We start from the raw sequence: 16,002 nt of genomic DNA, 5'->3' as shown, positions 1-16,002 counted from the left end.
GCTCCCTGAAGCTCAGAGGCTAGTATGTTCCCTCTCTAGGAAGCCTGTCTCTGGAGTCCTCTGGTTCCACCTCCCCCCAGCCCCAGTCCACCTGATCCAAGCATTTCTTTCTGGATGATGTACTGGCTGCCTTCAAGATCTACCCTAGAAAGTACTTCAGGGTCTTGGATTTGTTCCATTTGGTAATTTCAAGAAAAAAAAAATGGGGTTTTGATGCCACCTCATCAGCTACCAGGTTTTAAGCAATGTTTTTAAGATCCTGAACCGAAGCAGGAGGGGTCTGGAGTCCTGAGGAAGCAAGCATTGGGGTTCCATCTGGGGTGAGCAGTGTGGCTCAGCTAATCTGCAGAGTTTTTCCAGGGTAGCCCTTACTGTGTCCTACCCCCTCCCCCAGCTGACTTATTGTCTGCCCCTGGGGCCAGCACCTCCTAGAGAAGCTGAGTCACTGGGGCTGCAGCTGGCCTTGACCAGGGCACCTCCTAGAGAAGCCGAGTCACTGGGGCTGCAGCTGGCCTTGACCAGGGCACCTCCTAGAGAAGCCGAGTCACTGGGGCTGCAGCTGGCCTTGACCAGGGCATCCTGTGATTCATGGTCATTATCTCATTTGAAGCTCAAGACAGCTGCAGACGGTGAAATTGACTTGGTGATGGATGAGGAGGGATGTCGCACAAGGTCACGTAGCCTGTCTGCGGCACCGAGGGTCAAGGACCAGGCTCTTCCCGTGAGTGCAGCCCCTAGTGAAGCTCTTGTCTCTGTCACCACACAGCTGGCTTTGTCCTGTCTGATGGCTCAGAGGGTTTTTCAAGGGAGGGAGTTACTGCCAGGCTACTGAAGGAGGGGGTCTTGTGGCAATGGAGGGAAGCCAGAGCTATTCTGCCTGTCTGTGCTCTTGGCCACTCCCTCTCAAGCTAAGTCTGCATGCTCTAAGTTTCTGTACCTGCTTGCATCCCATCCACAATCAGGAGGGAGGCAACTGGTCCCTCATTTCTGCCCAGAGCACCCTTTAAGCATCCAGCCGCCGTCAGACATAATGGATGGCACCCAGTGTCTTCCAATTAATTACCATCCAGCCACAGAACTGAGGGTTTTACATCTGACAGGGTAGTGAACTGCTAGTCAAAGAAGGCGTTTGGGGGAGGCTGGATATTACAGTGAGGGATCTGCTGTAGCAGACACTGGGGGAAGCCAACTATGGGCTACTAGTGTGTTTCCTGTTATGCCCCCATGTTAGCTCCAGTCCTGGGGCCGGGGAGGTAACTGTGGCCTGAGGCTGGGAAAGCCACACGGTCTGTGCGGCTTTGAACCTGTGACCTCTGTCTCGTTAGCACAGAGCAGCAGCCGACTGAGCTAATAAGCAGGTTCCATAGCCACTGATTTTCCATCGAGCGCATATGCCGCTTCCTGACTTCTTAACGCAGCAAGATATTTATACCAGTCAATCCATTCATTCTTAATGAGCCTTGGTTGTGGATTGTAAAATGTTTTATTTTCAGACAGGATTGCTCACTGCCCAGAGCCAGCTGTTGCTATGCCTCCTTCCTTCCCTTCTCTGTTCCTGAGAAATTAGCATTTTGGAAGCTCCTTGGAGCGCGTGTGCAGGCGCGCGCACACACACACAGTAACACACTTCTTCTGTGGACTCTGAACTGTCCTGTACCCGAGTCCCCCACAGCCTTCGGAGTGCCTAGAAGGATATGTTAGGCACTGGGGCCCCAGCAGGCTCAGGCAGATAAAAGGAGACTGCTACCTATCCTTGGGGACTGAGACTCTGCCTGTATCACACGTCATAGTCTGGTGAGGCAGTGACCAGAGCTAGCTGCTTAAAATGCACTGTTAAATATTTTAACTGCAGAGGGTTCTCACTTTTTTGAAAAAAAAAAAAAAATGGAATTCTGGCTTCTCTTTTAAAAATCAGAAGGTCTGCCAATACCGCCCTCTCAGAGACAGTGGCAGCCTCCCCTTTCGGTAATGGAGTGTTCTGGTTTGCCCCAGTCCGCGGCCCCCCTCGTGATCTCTTCAGTCGTCCAGTATTGCCATACATGATTACTAAGGAGGGAACCTGGGGTGCAACTCAATGGAGTGCTTACCTCGCATGCACCAGGCCCCGGCTCCCATCGCCAAACCACAAAGAAAAAAGAAAAGTAGAAATTCCTCTGGGGTTTGTCTTTCTGTGAAGAGAAAGAAAATCGAGGGCATGTGTCACGCGTTTTAAGAAAAACGAGCAGACTCCCATGGTTCCCCATGTCAGCCACCAGTTCGCGGTAGTAGAAGGCAGGGCCTGGCCATGTCACATGTGTGAGTCCCTACACCTAATTCTGACACATGGCCTTTGCCCATAGCAGCTCTGTGCCTGCTGTGAACATAGAGGAGACTACATAGCCACCTCCCTAGCCTTCCAGCCAGGGCTCCCCGGGCCAACCTATAGCTCTTTGAGCCTGTGGGGCTTCTGGAGATGGTGCTTACCCATTAGGATGATGGGGGAGGGGCTAGGACAGGGTCTGTTCTCTTCCAGTTTTCTTATCTTGGAGTTCAAGGACCCCTCCAAGGGTAAGGACCCTAACAGAGGAATTTTAAACAAGCCGTAGAGCAATGTGAAGATCACTCGGGGAGGCCAGCCTCTGTGTGTCAGCTAACACTGTCACCCCACACACACACACCAGTGCCACCATCCATTCATCATTGCCATGTCCCATCTCCTTGCAGGGATTTTATGGCCCTAGGATGCTGTGGGAGGTAACTGGGATGTTTTTAATGTAAAGCTATCTGAAGCTACCAAACATACACAATGACATACAGACCAAGAAGAACCAATCAGACAGAGGATGAAGACCTAGGGTGAGCCATCTAAGAACCACCTCCAAGTCACTGACCCTGGTCTTCCTAGCGCAGGACTGCCATTTTTGTCAAGAACATAAGTGAAAGAAAGTTTGCCTCAGCTGGGGCGGGGGGACTTGAATGTCAGAGGCTCGGGAGGAGAAACTGGTTCCCAAGTCCACTGTGGCCTCACCAAAGGCCACCCCTGGCTCTGAGCCAGCTGCCCATCTTCTGCCTTTCTGCCAGATCCAGCAGAGGGCTTAGGACCAGTAGCTTTTGTCCTGTGCAGATAGAAGGTACAGAAGTCAGCTGTGGTATCCAGCAGCTCCGGTTGCATGGATTCAGGGTTGCTCATGGTAGTCTGTAAGGGGGCTGGAACTTCTGGAATATCAAGAGGACATTCTGGAATGGGCACTGCGCTTGCTCACTTATAGGAGGGAACGCAGGATACAGAGTCCAAATAGCGTGTGTGGCAGTCTAAGTACAGAGGTGAAGGAACATGCCTGCAGCCTTCTGGGGCTGTGCCTCAGCTAGCTCTCGGAGACACAGAGGCCACCATTCTTGTGTGGTCATGGCCATAGTCATGCTTAGAAGGAAAGCCCATGCATATGGTCTCATCCTGCCTTTTGAGCCCTTGGTTCTGCTGAACAGCAGTCTCAAAATGGGGACTGGAAACAGGGAAGAGCCTCCACTCCATGCCTCCCCCTTCCCCCAGTAGCCCCCTGCCTGTCCCAATGTCTGTGCTGGCTTAGAAATTGATTTCCTAGGGCAGAAGGCCCTCATTAGCCACACCACGAAGGTTAGGGGCATGGCTGTCGCCTCTAATTTGCCCAAGCCCAATGATGGACTCAGCGGATTCGTCAATTCCAGATGCAAGGTGAGGTCTTGAGGTGCCGTGCCCTTGTGGAAGCTGTGTCTGATTCAAGTGCAGCCCAGGGGTACAGAGCCGCCCCTGGGGCCAGCTGGGCTGAGCTCTCTGTACACAGCACAGTATAACCCTCTGCCGCTGCCCATCTGCCTTGCTGGCTAAACCTACAACTTAATTCCACACGCTCCAGACTGAATGGCCTTTGGGAATGTGGGTAAAGTGAGTGAGCCAGGCCTCCCGCCCTTCCTGCTTCCAGTAAAACCCTGGAGGAAACAGTGGACTCTGCTCTACACAGTTCCTCTCCTAGACTGCCTGCCCATGCCAGAGCAAGGCTGGTGTTGCAGAGGGTGCCCAGCTGATTCCTCACTCCCCGCTGGGAACACGGCAGAGAAGAGGACTCACAAGGGAAGAGTCTTGTCCTGCCTTGGTTGCCTCCAGAGGACTCATCAGATCCAGGCAAGGCAGGTGTCCCATCCTCTAGATGGAGAACTGACAGAGAAACGTGGAGGGAGAGAGACAGATGATAGAAACAGAGACCCGAGGGAACTCCCCACACATGGAGCCCAGAGAGAGAGAGGCTTAAAAGGGTGTGAGAACACACATGGCGATGGGTATCTGTGACCCCAGCTCTTAGGAAATTGAGGCAGGAAAGTGTTGAGGAGTCTGGGTCACGTGGCAAAATCGGTTTTCTTTATCCCTATTCCTGTGTGTGGGGTCAGAGGACAACTCACAGGGCCCTGTGTTCGCCTTCTATCATGAGCATCCTGAATCTCGAACTCAGGTCATCAGGTTGGTGGCAAGCGCCTTTAACCCGCTGAGCCATCTCATCAGCCCCAGTGAGACCGTTTTCAAAATAATACATCCATGGAAGAGGCACAAGTTGAAGTCAGGAGGAAACAAAGGCTTGTGTCACCTCTGCCAGCCAAAGGGCAGGAGAGACAAACTCCTGCTTTGTGTCCACTAGAAACCAGAGCAGTCACCTGTGCCCTAACAGAGCAGAGCATACCCACACCAGCTCATCACCCCCCACCCTCCTCAGGGCCTCTGCCAAAGAGCTTCCCGATCCATAAAGAGCCTACTGCCCAGTCTTGACTGTCCCTCCACTCTGTCTGGGAGGCCTGGCATAACCCAGGCTTACTTTTGTAGCTGCTTAAATGACATCCATTTGTAAATCCCTCCTCTTTCAGGGAGCTCTCTCTGACTTCTCCCCCTGACGCTGTTTCTCCCACGCTGTCATGCCCTCCCCATCCTCTGTATCCCATTCTCTCTGGAGGGAGCAGCTCTTTCATCCATCCACGCACCTACCCATCCGTCTCCTCTCCAGAGCTCCTCATTCGAGGTCAGGGACCACAGGGTTTCCACACCGGCAACCACATTTCTATTGATCTGCGGATTTGTCTTCATTAGCCGGTGCCTCCTATCTGTCTGTGAGCCTGAAGGAGAGAGAAAATTAAAATCGATGTGAACGAATAAGCCAGCCCTGGACCCCATCCTGCCCCAGCTCGGACTCGTCAGTGAGCTCTGTGCTTTCCCACCGCCCCTTCCTGTCTGGGGTCAGCCTGGAAGGGGTACCAGGAAAGGAAACACCCCAGTACCTCATCTAGTATTCCACGGGGTCATGTGACTGTCCCTGGCTACACACGAAGTCAGGTTGGAAGCATACGATGATATCCTGTCACCTGGTCCCAAGAAGAAAGGACAGGTAGGCACTGAACCTCTTCTGGCTGCCAATGGGCCCTCCTGGGAGAACAGGCTCCCCCCAGCCTTGGGCCATCCTCCTTCCTGGCTGGAGCCTTGGGGACAAACCTGAGGATGAGCTCACTATTCCCCTCCCCTCCCCAGGAGCAGCATGCTTCCCTCGGGGCCCACTTATTCCATGTCCATGGCGAGGGGCTTCCCACCCTCCACCCTAGTCCTTGTCCAGGCTGAGGCCTGGCATTTTCCCTTTGAATGACTTCCAGGGAAGCATATGAGGTGCCAGCTGGCAATACTGAGGTGACCCAGGGGCTCTAAGGTCATTTGTACTGCTGGCCTGCTGACCTTGCTGCCATGCAGAGCTGTCTCCCCCCCCCCCCCAAAAAAAAAAAAAGATTTTAAAGTACAGTCAGTAGGTGGCTTTATCTAGGACTAGGGCAGGCTCAGGGAAGGAAATGGATTCTGGTCACAAGCTGGCCTTCCCCTGGGGTAGCTCCTGGCAAGGTGAGGTCAGAGCAGGAAAAGCAGGAAGTGGAGGCAGCCAGATGGGCAAGCTAGATCTTCTGTTCCTGGGGCAGAGGGCTCTGGGCAGTAGAAACAAGCGTTGAAGGGACTCTCCTATCAGCTTGTATAGTATTTGTTTTTCCCTGCTGGATGGAGTCTTATTGAGAATTACTCGCTCCTTCACTTCTTCCTCTGATACATTTCACAGATGAGACAACTGAGTCTCAGAGTGAGGTATTTGCCCAGAGTTATTCAAAGCAGAACCAGAGTTCAAGCCAAGGCAGTGGGCATGCATGAGACAGCCTCTCCAATGCCAGGGCCCCTGGTTCTGGCAGCAAAAACTCAGAGTCCACAGAAGAGCCCTAGTCGGGGGAGAAAGAGAGAGAGGAGGGCGAGAGCGAGAGAGAAGAACCATCTGCACAGGAGGGTTCCTGAGAGGTGAGACAGGAACATGGTCGCCATGTTCTCACTGGGCAAGGTGGGAGAGCGGGAATCCCAGCTCAGTCTCTAAACATCCCCTGAAGGCAGGCAGCGCTCTCCTCTTCCTATGAAACATGGATTGAGGGTCCACACTCCCTCAGGAGTCAGCTTCACCCCTGTGAGGTGGGCCCAGGCCCAGAGCATGGAAACTAGCTCCATGCTAGGGCCGTGAGCCTATGCTGTAGGCCCTGCTCTCTCTGAATGCTCGTAGCCACTAGAAGGGAACCATGATTCATCCATGGCCCCACTGAGCACAGCTGGGAAGTGACAGCAGGACACAAACCCGAGTCTGTGCCTCAGCAGCCCCCCCCCTTCAGCATCCCATGAGCCCCGGCTGCTGCCGCCAAAACAGGGACCCCCACACACACCTATTCTTGAATTATGGGTGCCACAGCCATCCTGGTCAACTGCATCTGGGCTATGTCAGCCTGGTAGACCGGGAGGACTCACTGGGGGCGCCCGTGCCCTCCCCAAGGCCTGGTTGTCGTTCCTTTACGTTAAAAATATTTTTTGTTGTTTTTAGTATGTGAAATTTTCCACCATCTGCCGCTTCTTGGCAGGATGTTGGAAATATCTCCCTACTTCCCTAACTCCCATAGCTTCTGGAGACTTCGGGCTCCTTGGAGCAGAACAGCCACTACTCCCGAAGGTCCCCCAAGCTCACAACCTGCCGCCATCTTTGCATCCAGCAGGTGGATGTGGTGTGGTCCAGGATGAGGGAGAGTGTCCCCATCTCTCAGTCAGAGTGTGGCAGCAGATGCTTGTCTGCTACTGGCCTGACCTCACACCCAGGGAGCTGCTGGGTCGGTCTCTGGGTTTTTGCCATGAATCTTGAAAAGGTGCCTGGGAGCATGGAGAGAGGTGATGGCTAAGCAGAGCTGGGGGAGAGGTCCCCAGGCCCTAGTGCCCACCCCTGTCCCCTGAGCCATCCCAGCTAGGTGGCTTGACAGGGCAGCAGCTGCCACATGTGTCCTGCAAGACATTCAAGGGAGATTTTCCAAAAAGGAAGAGTTCCCCCCCACACCCCGCCTCATGTACCAAAACTCAAGAGTTTCCATGGTGACAGTCAAATTGCAAATCCATCCGAAGAATGAGCTGGGAGGGGGATAAAACTGCCCATCCCCAGAGAAACAGGCCTGGCTGGCTCTAAGCTGCCCACCCGCTGCTGAGGATGAGGGCCCAGCATGATGGGAAAATCTCAGGGATGCCAGGGCCTTCAGTAAGTGGGGTCAGAAGTCAGGTGGCTGTGAAGGAAACCAAGATGGGAGCCCCCCCTCCTGCCTTGTGGGGGAGCCCTATGCGGGAGAGGATACATCCCACAGGCTCTCAGACCAGTGTCTCCCAGGGCTTTCCTACCTTCTGGCCGGAAGCCAAAGCGTGGCAGAATACAGCACTTGTCCCCGACCTGACCCAGATCTGGTCCCTAGCCACTCCTGGCATCTTGTAGAGGATGGAAGCGCAGAAGCCAAAGATTTATGAGCCCAAAAACTTCATTTAGATTCTGGAAGGTTTGCAGTTCCAGGCAGTTCGGAAGGCAGCATTGGTTCCTGGTGGCAAATTAACCAAGATTTGGATTTTATGGGAGCAGGAGAAAGAAAAGGCTGCTTTCTTAACCATAGGAAGAAGCTGTGGCTACTTGGGTGACATATCTGTGAGACCTGCGTGTACTCAGCCTCTTCGGGGTCTCTTTCCCCAGGGACTGTAAGTGACCAGCCACTGGCCAACACTGCCTCCTTTAGCTTCCTGAGAGCAGATTGGAGATGGGATTTGAGTCTTTAGCACAACAACCTAGCCCCAGCTTAAAACCCCCAGGCACAGTGCTGGGCACATGGTCAGCAAAGTGTTTGCTGCACAAGCCTGGGGACCCAGAGGTCTGCTGCCCGGCACCCACGTGAAAAGCTGGCGCAGTGGCACACACCTGTAAACTCAGCACTGGGAGGCGGCGATGGGCAGTTCCTGGCCACTGAGTCTTAAAAGAGAAGTAGAGGGTGACAGAGGAAGAAATCCAGTGCCAACCTCAGGCTTCTGTGTATACGTGCACACACTTGATACCAGAGTCTGACCCAGCCTAAAACCCTGGGTAGAAGGAGCAAAGAGGCCATGCAAGGGGACAGTATGCCTGAAAGACGCTCATATCTGGGACAGCCGGATGGTCCCTGCTCTGTGATCCCTTTGGGGTTCACAGGAGACAAAGAACGAGTCAGATGAGAGTAACTGGGGGAAGCTTTCCGGGATCTGTTTTGTTTCTGTGGTTTCTTTTAACCCTTGTACAGCACAGGTGCCCGGCACCCTCCCCCACCTCCAGGGCTGTGCTGTTTTTGGTCAAGACATACAACTCTTCATAAATCCTATCTGGCACCTTGAGCCTGCTCCCAAGCCCACTCTTGGAACATGTACCATAGATGACAGAGTGCAAGGGATGACACCATAACCAACTCCTGGGACATCCAATCCCACCGTCCCTGCTGAGCCCCTTGGCATCTGTCCATTGGCACCAAGAAATGCAAGTGTCACACAGCATCTCAGAGCCCTGTGCCCAGCCTAGCTCCTAACTATGAAGTCCCCAGAAAGATGGAATATTCCAGGTAAGGAAGCATTGATAGATCACGCAAAAATGTCTCTGCCGGAGAGACCAGTGTGGGTATTAGTCACCAGCCCCTCCTAGGTACCGTCCTACCCCCATTAGCAAGCTCCCATCCTGTGTTCCTTTACTGCCCCAAAGGGGAGCACAGGGAGCTACTTGCTCCAGGTGTTTTAACAGCAGCCCACTTCCTGCCGGCCTCCTACCTCCTGTGACCGGGGCCCTGTGGGGTTAGTGTTTAGTCAGCCCAGCAATGAGTCAAAACAGCGTGTTTGCAGCACGGTGTCTTTGGGATCTGGTCTCTGTGGATTCATGTTCAGTTCAGACCTGAAAAGGAACTACAGCGTAAGTCAGGTTCTTTCCTACGACTCTCATGAGCCATGAAGGGGCACGTGAACCCACCCCCATCTCTCTTCACCCCCACTTCCTCTTGGTTCTGCCAGAAAAGGCCAAATCAGAAGTCTTTCCAGTGGCATATGGGAGAGAAGCAGAGCAGCAAAGGGGAAGAGGCTGGGGCAGAGGAAGCAAGGCCAGCGACAGTCACATAGTCACACTCAGCAATGCACATGAGCCTCTTGGTGAACAGGACTGTGGGCTTGGCCCTCTAGAGGATGTGTGTTGGCTGGCACACCCTGACGATGCAGAGGGAGTGCTGACACTGACAGTCATCCTGGCAGGATGAGGAGAGGTCTTGGGTGGAGGAAGGAAGTCAGTGAGGATGGTGAAGAGGGAGCAGATTCAACCTCTGCTGAAGGGGGTTGGCGAGTGCCCAGTTGGTGGGTGCTTGCCTGGCACACACAAAGACCTGGGTATGGGCGCCCAGCATCATAAAACTGGGCATGGCGAGGGCTGGAAAGATGGCTGTGTCAAGCCTGATACTGCTCTTGTAGAGGGCACAAGTGCAGTTCTACACCCGTGTCAGATGGCTCCTAGAACTCCAGCTTCAGGAGGAGCCAATGTCTCTGGCTTTCATGGGTACCTGCACACATGCACACATGCCGTTAAGCAAACAGAAACTTAGGCATGATGGCACATACCCAAATACCAAGCATGTAAGTGGTAGAGGAAGGCAAGTCCATAATTCAAAGTCATCCTTGCCTACAAAGCAATCCAAGGCCATCCTGTCCCGTTTTGGTGGTAGCTCTGATAGCGGCAAAGCAAGGTGAACACTATGTCGCTATCAGACCTTACCTACTGTGTGCAGCCTAATAATCTCTTCAGGCTAAAACGGTTAGCCAGCTCCAACTTTGGCTACTTGTTTCTTGTAACCCGAGTCCCTCAGCCAGAAGGTAACATAAGCTAAGACACAAAGGCCCTGGATCCAGGCAGAAGGGTCCATTTCCTCCCTTGTTCCCACAGGAATTCCCCTCAGTGCCCTTTCAGGAGACAGCACAGCCCCAGCTGGAGCCTGGTTGCAGGCCTTAACAGGGAGCCATTGTGTTCCTCTTCCCAGAGGGAACCGCTGGCTCTGAGTCGGGAGGAGGAAGCCTCACTTGCCTAGTGAAGACCTCAACCCACCCTCCTCCCACCCACACCAGAGCTTGACATTCCAAAGGAAAGCCTCAGCTCTGCCCCTCCTGCAGGTGACGCACCTGTGAGAGAGTGCTGTTTACCTTTGATCCCACATCTACTTATCTTCATTATCACTTAGTTACGTGCTATGTAAATTAACGAAGAGAGTCAGAAAAGAGGCCAGGGCTGTTTCGTCAACACCAAGACTTTGTAAAACTTGAAGAAGCAATTTTCCTTTTTTTTTAAATCTATTGAATTAGGCGTGGGCAGGACAACTGTGAAAAGCAGAAGGAAGATATGGAAAAATCTAGGAAGATCCTGCTGTCGGGTCTTATTTGCCATGGTCGTTAAGCTCCAGTGATAAGAACACAAGCCAGAGTCACAGGCCATGGTACAGGTTGGGCCCCCTGGGCTGGTCCTCAGAGAAGCCCCCGGGCTCAGAAGCACCTCAGAAGGCTGGCACACGGATGTACATCCCTGCTTCAAATTAAAATAGACTGTTTGAAGGATGAATATATTCTGTATTACAACGCCCACGGTCGATGAACCAGCCAACTATGGAGTGCAGAAAAGAGGGTGTTCGCTCGGAGCCTTCCTTGCTCTTTGTGGTTCACGACACCCCAATGTGTGTGGCTGCTGAGAACCCAAGCTAGCTCCTGCTGGGTTGCTGATGACCGTTAAGGGATCAGGAACCACAGCCAGCCTTCCAGGGTTAGGAGTCCATCTTCTGACTGCCAGGGGCACATGCCCCTGCCTGTGCAGTGGGGCAGGGCTATTCCCTGCCTCTCTGACACTTTTGTGAGTGCGTCTGGAAAAGCATGCTGATTGCTGAGGCTCAGCTCTGGTGGGTTTCCTGTCCATGAAGCCATGGCCTTGGTGTTTAGTGTGGCTAGGCAGAGGCCTCAGAGTCCCTGTGCCTACCTCAAAGGTGGCCATCCACTCCTACCAAGCAAAACGACCTTCCCTAATGGTGCCAGGCATGCGGGGTCCATGTCCTCACCACAGGTCTCACCTCCTTAGCTGGTGGGAGGAGGTCCTGGTCCCCATCTCTTGTTTCTCATGCCCCAAACAAAAGAGCTAATTGAAATTCCTGGCCACTTGATGGTGGCAGGTGGCCAGAGGGAGATCTACCCTGGCCCACTCTGTCCAAGCAGCAGAAAATAACCATGCCCTCCCTGCTCTTGTCTGTTCCAGTGGTCTCCAGTGACAGCGACTCGGATCTCAGCTCCTCTAGCCTAGAGGACAGTGCCATGCCCACAGCGGTCAAGGGCACAAAAGGTGACAAGCCTAGAGGGGACTCGGGTAAGTGTAGAAAGTCAGCTGTTTGCTGCCAGAGATGCTGAGTGGCTTTTTGGTTTCTTTGGTGGCAGCTTCTCCACTGGTGTCTGCAAAATGTCCCTAGGTCCATAGGAAGGAATGAGCATAGAGGCTCAGCAGAACTGGGGAGGCAGGCTCGTCTCTATGTGAGAGATAGGAGGGATAAGGAAGAAGGGCAGGACAAAACGCAGGTCACTCCCTCTGCACACTCTTCCTAGGGAATACCCTGGTCAACACTGTTCAGTTTGCCTTGTGAACAGCAGAGAGATTAGGAAGTCAGGTACAGTTCCCTGAGCCGCCATCCTTGTGCCGTACAACTGCAGTGGCGTCCCCAGCATGTGCCATCACCTCCTGACGGCACTGCCTTCTCCTCAACACAGATGAGGTGGAGCAGGCCTTCTCCAGAGTCCCTTCTCACACTGAGCCCACTTTGTGACTCCTGACATAGGTTAACCTGGGCAATGAGGCAGGAACAGAGAGGGAAAGGAAAATGGAAGACTTTCCTCTCTTTGAGCACAGGAAGGGTGTCTGTGTCCTTTTGGGTCAGAACTAGGACCTTCGAAGGAAGTTCCAGGGAGGCTGATTTTGGTGTGGAAAGAGGGAGCTTTATAATATCTGTCCCAAGTTGGGCGGTGGTGGTGCATGCATTTAGTCCCAGCACTCGGAAGGCAGAAGCAGGAGGATCATTAGGACAGCCAAGGCTATACAGAGAAACCCTGTCTCAACAAGACAAAACCAACAATATCTGCCCGAACTGGAATAAAATGCCTCAAGGTGCTATCCTATAGCTAAGACTATGACCTCAGGCCAAAAGATGATGTGGAAGGAATCCTTGTTGGGAACAAAGATTTGGGCTTAATCAGAGTAGCAATTGTCTGGCGCACACACACACTACCACCTCTCTGTCCAGTGCCACGGCAGACATTACTAGTAGACTATGATGCTCTTTCTCACCGAGCCCTAATGTGCTTTCGGAATCCTCCTTAACAGTTTCCCAAGTGGTCAGTATGGAGAAATGAGGCAAGAGGTGAGAACTAGTCTTGCACTTGGCACCAGGTACCCCGAGGCTCTACCTGGAGAATGTTGTACAAATTGCCTGCCAACCCTGTTTTCAGGACTGGCCCTGTCTCCTCCCTCCATACCAGCTGAGTAGGACCGTCTTGAAGAACCACGTCATCTGCTCTCCTCCTCTGTGTTTTATTGTTTTTATTTATTGGCTTGGAGGCCACAGTGCATGTGTGAAGGTCCTGACAACTATGGGAGTCAGTTTTCTACTTTCTCCTTCTGCCATGTAGGTCTGGGGATCAAACCCAGAGTGCCAAGTACCTTTGATCCATTCTCCAGCCCCATTGTGCTTTTCTAGAAGCTGCAGTGCGTTGCTAGTTCCCATCTCCCTCAAGGTCTCTCCCTCCCCACTCCAGTTTCAACACTCGGGCACAAAACCACAAGTGCACACATAGATGGCTCCAGGGTCTTAGTTGTAAAGGTAGCGAATGTTACCTTGGTGCATCCTCCCCCTCACTGAGTTATGGACACACACACAGTCCTTCCCCACCCCTCTGTGAAGGGGGAAAAGTTACCAATTGCCAATTTTCATATCAGTAATCCATTACCTAGGGAAAGAGCCTATTCTATTGCTCTAGTGTGTCTCGGTCAATCAACAGAGGGTAGAGGACTGCTGGGCAAACGGTCCATAGTTACCACCCACAACTCCAGATAAAATCTAGCTGGCTGTTTACTAGCGAGCTCAGTTACATCTCCATTCCCATCCACACACGTCTCTTTCAGGTGGCATCATGGAGTCACCCAGGATTGGGCCTGCCTGCCCACCCAGCCGTCTCTCAGGCAGCCAGAGCAGCCTGGCCAGTGAGACTGGGACAAGTGCCCCAGACCCACAGAGAGGCACCCCACCCCGGCCTGAGCCTAGGGTGCCCGGTGAGTCCTGCCTTGGCTCTGCTTGTCCGGCAGCGTCTTTATCCCCTCCTCCCTCCCTGAGTGACCGATGGCATTTTCAGTTCATGTTTAGTGAGCTCTATGCCAGGCAGTGGGGAACAAAGGCCAGCCAGATCCAGTCCTAACCCGAGGGACTCAGAATGGTGCCACTGTCTTCTGTTCCTGTCCTTTGTCAGTCTTCCCTTGCTCCTGACAGCTGCAGGCAGTCCTCACTGTTCCTGGCCTGGGAACAGGGGAGCCAGATAAGGAGCCTTCCACCTCCAAGGTTGGCTTTCTGGGTGCCTTGATGCATACCTGTGGTAGGTGGAGAAAACAATGCTCTCACCTTGCCTTGTACTCATTGGTCCAGCACAGGAGCATCATGACAAGGTGCCTCTCATTCTTAAACCAGAGGAGGCATCGACTCCTTTAAATACCAGCCCCAGCTATGCTGGGCAACCCTGGCCGACAGCCCACAGATGCAATAGCATCTAATAAGCCCCTTAGGGCCTCCTTCAAATAGCCTGTGTTCACCCCACTAACCATCCCATTCCCTGTTCCATGGTTCCCCGCAAAACCACAGGGCGCTGAGAGGGAGACAAGAGTAGCCAAGTCTGGGGAGTGGATCCTGTCCCCTCTCTTCAGCCTCCTGCAGTCCTCTATAGGATACATTACTTCCGGCCCCAACACTGAGTCTGGGCAGCAGTGACCCTACAGGGGGCTAGAGGTCACTGCCCTGAAGACGAAACTGAAGCATGGGTGCGCAGATAACCAGCCTGTGCGTACACAGCATGGAGGACAGTGAAGGTTCATATGCAGGCCCCCCTGGGCCCTGGAGGGCCTGCCCTCACGTCATCTGCTTCGTTTGGGTGGTCACTGGGGAGGAAGCCACTCCACTGTTCAGTGATCTTTTTCTCTCTCTGTCAAAGGTAAAAGACATACATGGACAACTCCCCGCTGCTGATGCGGTCACCTGACATCCCTAGGCTGAGGCAGACCTCCGGAGGAAGATTCGGAGAGAGAAGACAGGGCCAGGCTCCCTGGCTCCTTTCTGAGGGTCCTTGAGGCCTCACAAGCACCCTGATGGCCTTGACCAACTCAACAAACCAGTGTTTGGGGACTGCGTGTGCTTTACCCCCACCTAGTGCCTTACTGCCCCCTTATCTACCACCTCACTCAGCACCCCCACCTTTATTTATTGCCCTACCCACCCACCCTGGTCATCCCCATGTTTTGATTTGCTTGGGTCTTGGATTGGGCTGGAAGGGCCTTCCTATATGCACTGAAATTTCAGTGGGGCAACAAAGGACGTTCTTTGTACTAATGGTGACAAGAAATTGAACCCCGTGTGTAACCCTGCGGAGCTGAGTGACCCCTCAGTGTAGAGCAGTGTCCTGTTTGCCCCAGGCTAGCCCAGGAGCTGGGCTTCACCCAGCTTTGAGGTTTCCTTGAAGCCCCTATTGGCCCCCAGGTTCTTTCTCAGCACGGGCACAGATCCCCTACATTAAAACATTTTGCTCTTCAATGGAAAACAAGGCTCCCACCCTGTCTCGTGCTCACTCCAGCCTGGGAGTTTCACATTCTCAACCCAAAGAAGGCAGAAAAATACTCAAAAGATAAATGCTTCTAGAAAGCCCTCCCCTGGAGTGGGGTGGGTATCTATGTCCTTCCTTCCCTCCTAGTCCAGGTCCATCCTTCCTCACCACCATCCCTTCCTCTTTGGAGTGTTTTCTCTCCAAGGCCACCACTGTTAGCCTTTTGTCCTTGCTGCTGGCAGAAGATAAAAACTCACGGTTTCCCTGTGACATGTACTATTCAGCATTAAAATAATCAACATGAGAATTTTCATGGAGCCACTCTTGATCCAAAGACCACAATCGCCGCATCCCAACCTATATTGAGATGGCAGTGGATGGGTTAAAAATTTTAAATGTACTGCTGATTCACTGAAACCCTTCCTAAAGCCTGGGTTAGAGAAATCAGCTAGATCAGGTCTCAGTGCAACTCCTTAAAGCAAGCCCATCTATACAAAAACTAGTTAAAATGAGCTCAACAGACCTGTACAAAAATGTTTTCTAAACAGAGACTGACTTCTGGGTACCTGTGATCCACTGGGCACGTGCACCATTTCTTCTGTGCCACTCAACACTAAAGGAGTAAAAATGGATTAAACTGCAAAGACAAAAGGATGAGAGCTATTTGGAAAACTAAACCGATGGGATGGTAATATGCATTCATTGTCAGCCTCCCTAAGGCCCAAGACTCGGGTGGGAGGAGCCAATCACAAGCCAGCCCACTT

General features: G+C 52.8%; 1 protein-coding gene across 4 annotated transcripts in view; it reads left to right on the top strand.

Annotated features, from left to right (window-relative positions):
• The window catches only part of Rph3al (rabphilin 3A like (without C2 domains)), a 138,844-nt gene extending 123,329 nt beyond the window's left edge, over positions 1-15,515 (top strand). For 3 of the 4 annotated variants that reach the window (XM_057775140.1, XM_057775141.1, XM_057775139.1), the window contains 3 exons: positions 11,649-11,756; positions 13,560-13,706; positions 14,633-15,515. In XM_057775140.1, coding sequence (XP_057631123.1) covers positions 11,649-11,756; positions 13,560-13,706; positions 14,633-14,667 — 290 coding nt within the window. In that variant the 3' untranslated portion in view covers positions 14,668-15,515. The remainder of the gene's footprint in view (positions 1-11,648; positions 11,757-13,559; positions 13,707-14,632) is intronic. The other variant, XM_057775142.1, reaches the window with a different exon arrangement.
• Positions 15,516-16,002: the final 487 nt, after the last annotated feature.

Source organism: Chionomys nivalis, chromosome 7 (genome assembly GCF_950005125.1).
Source record: "Chionomys nivalis chromosome 7, mChiNiv1.1, whole genome shotgun sequence".
Classification (NCBI taxonomy): domain Eukaryota; kingdom Metazoa; phylum Chordata; class Mammalia; order Rodentia; family Cricetidae; genus Chionomys; species Chionomys nivalis.
Note: the sequence above shows the minus strand (reverse complement) of the source record. Positions and strands in the feature narration are given on the sequence as shown.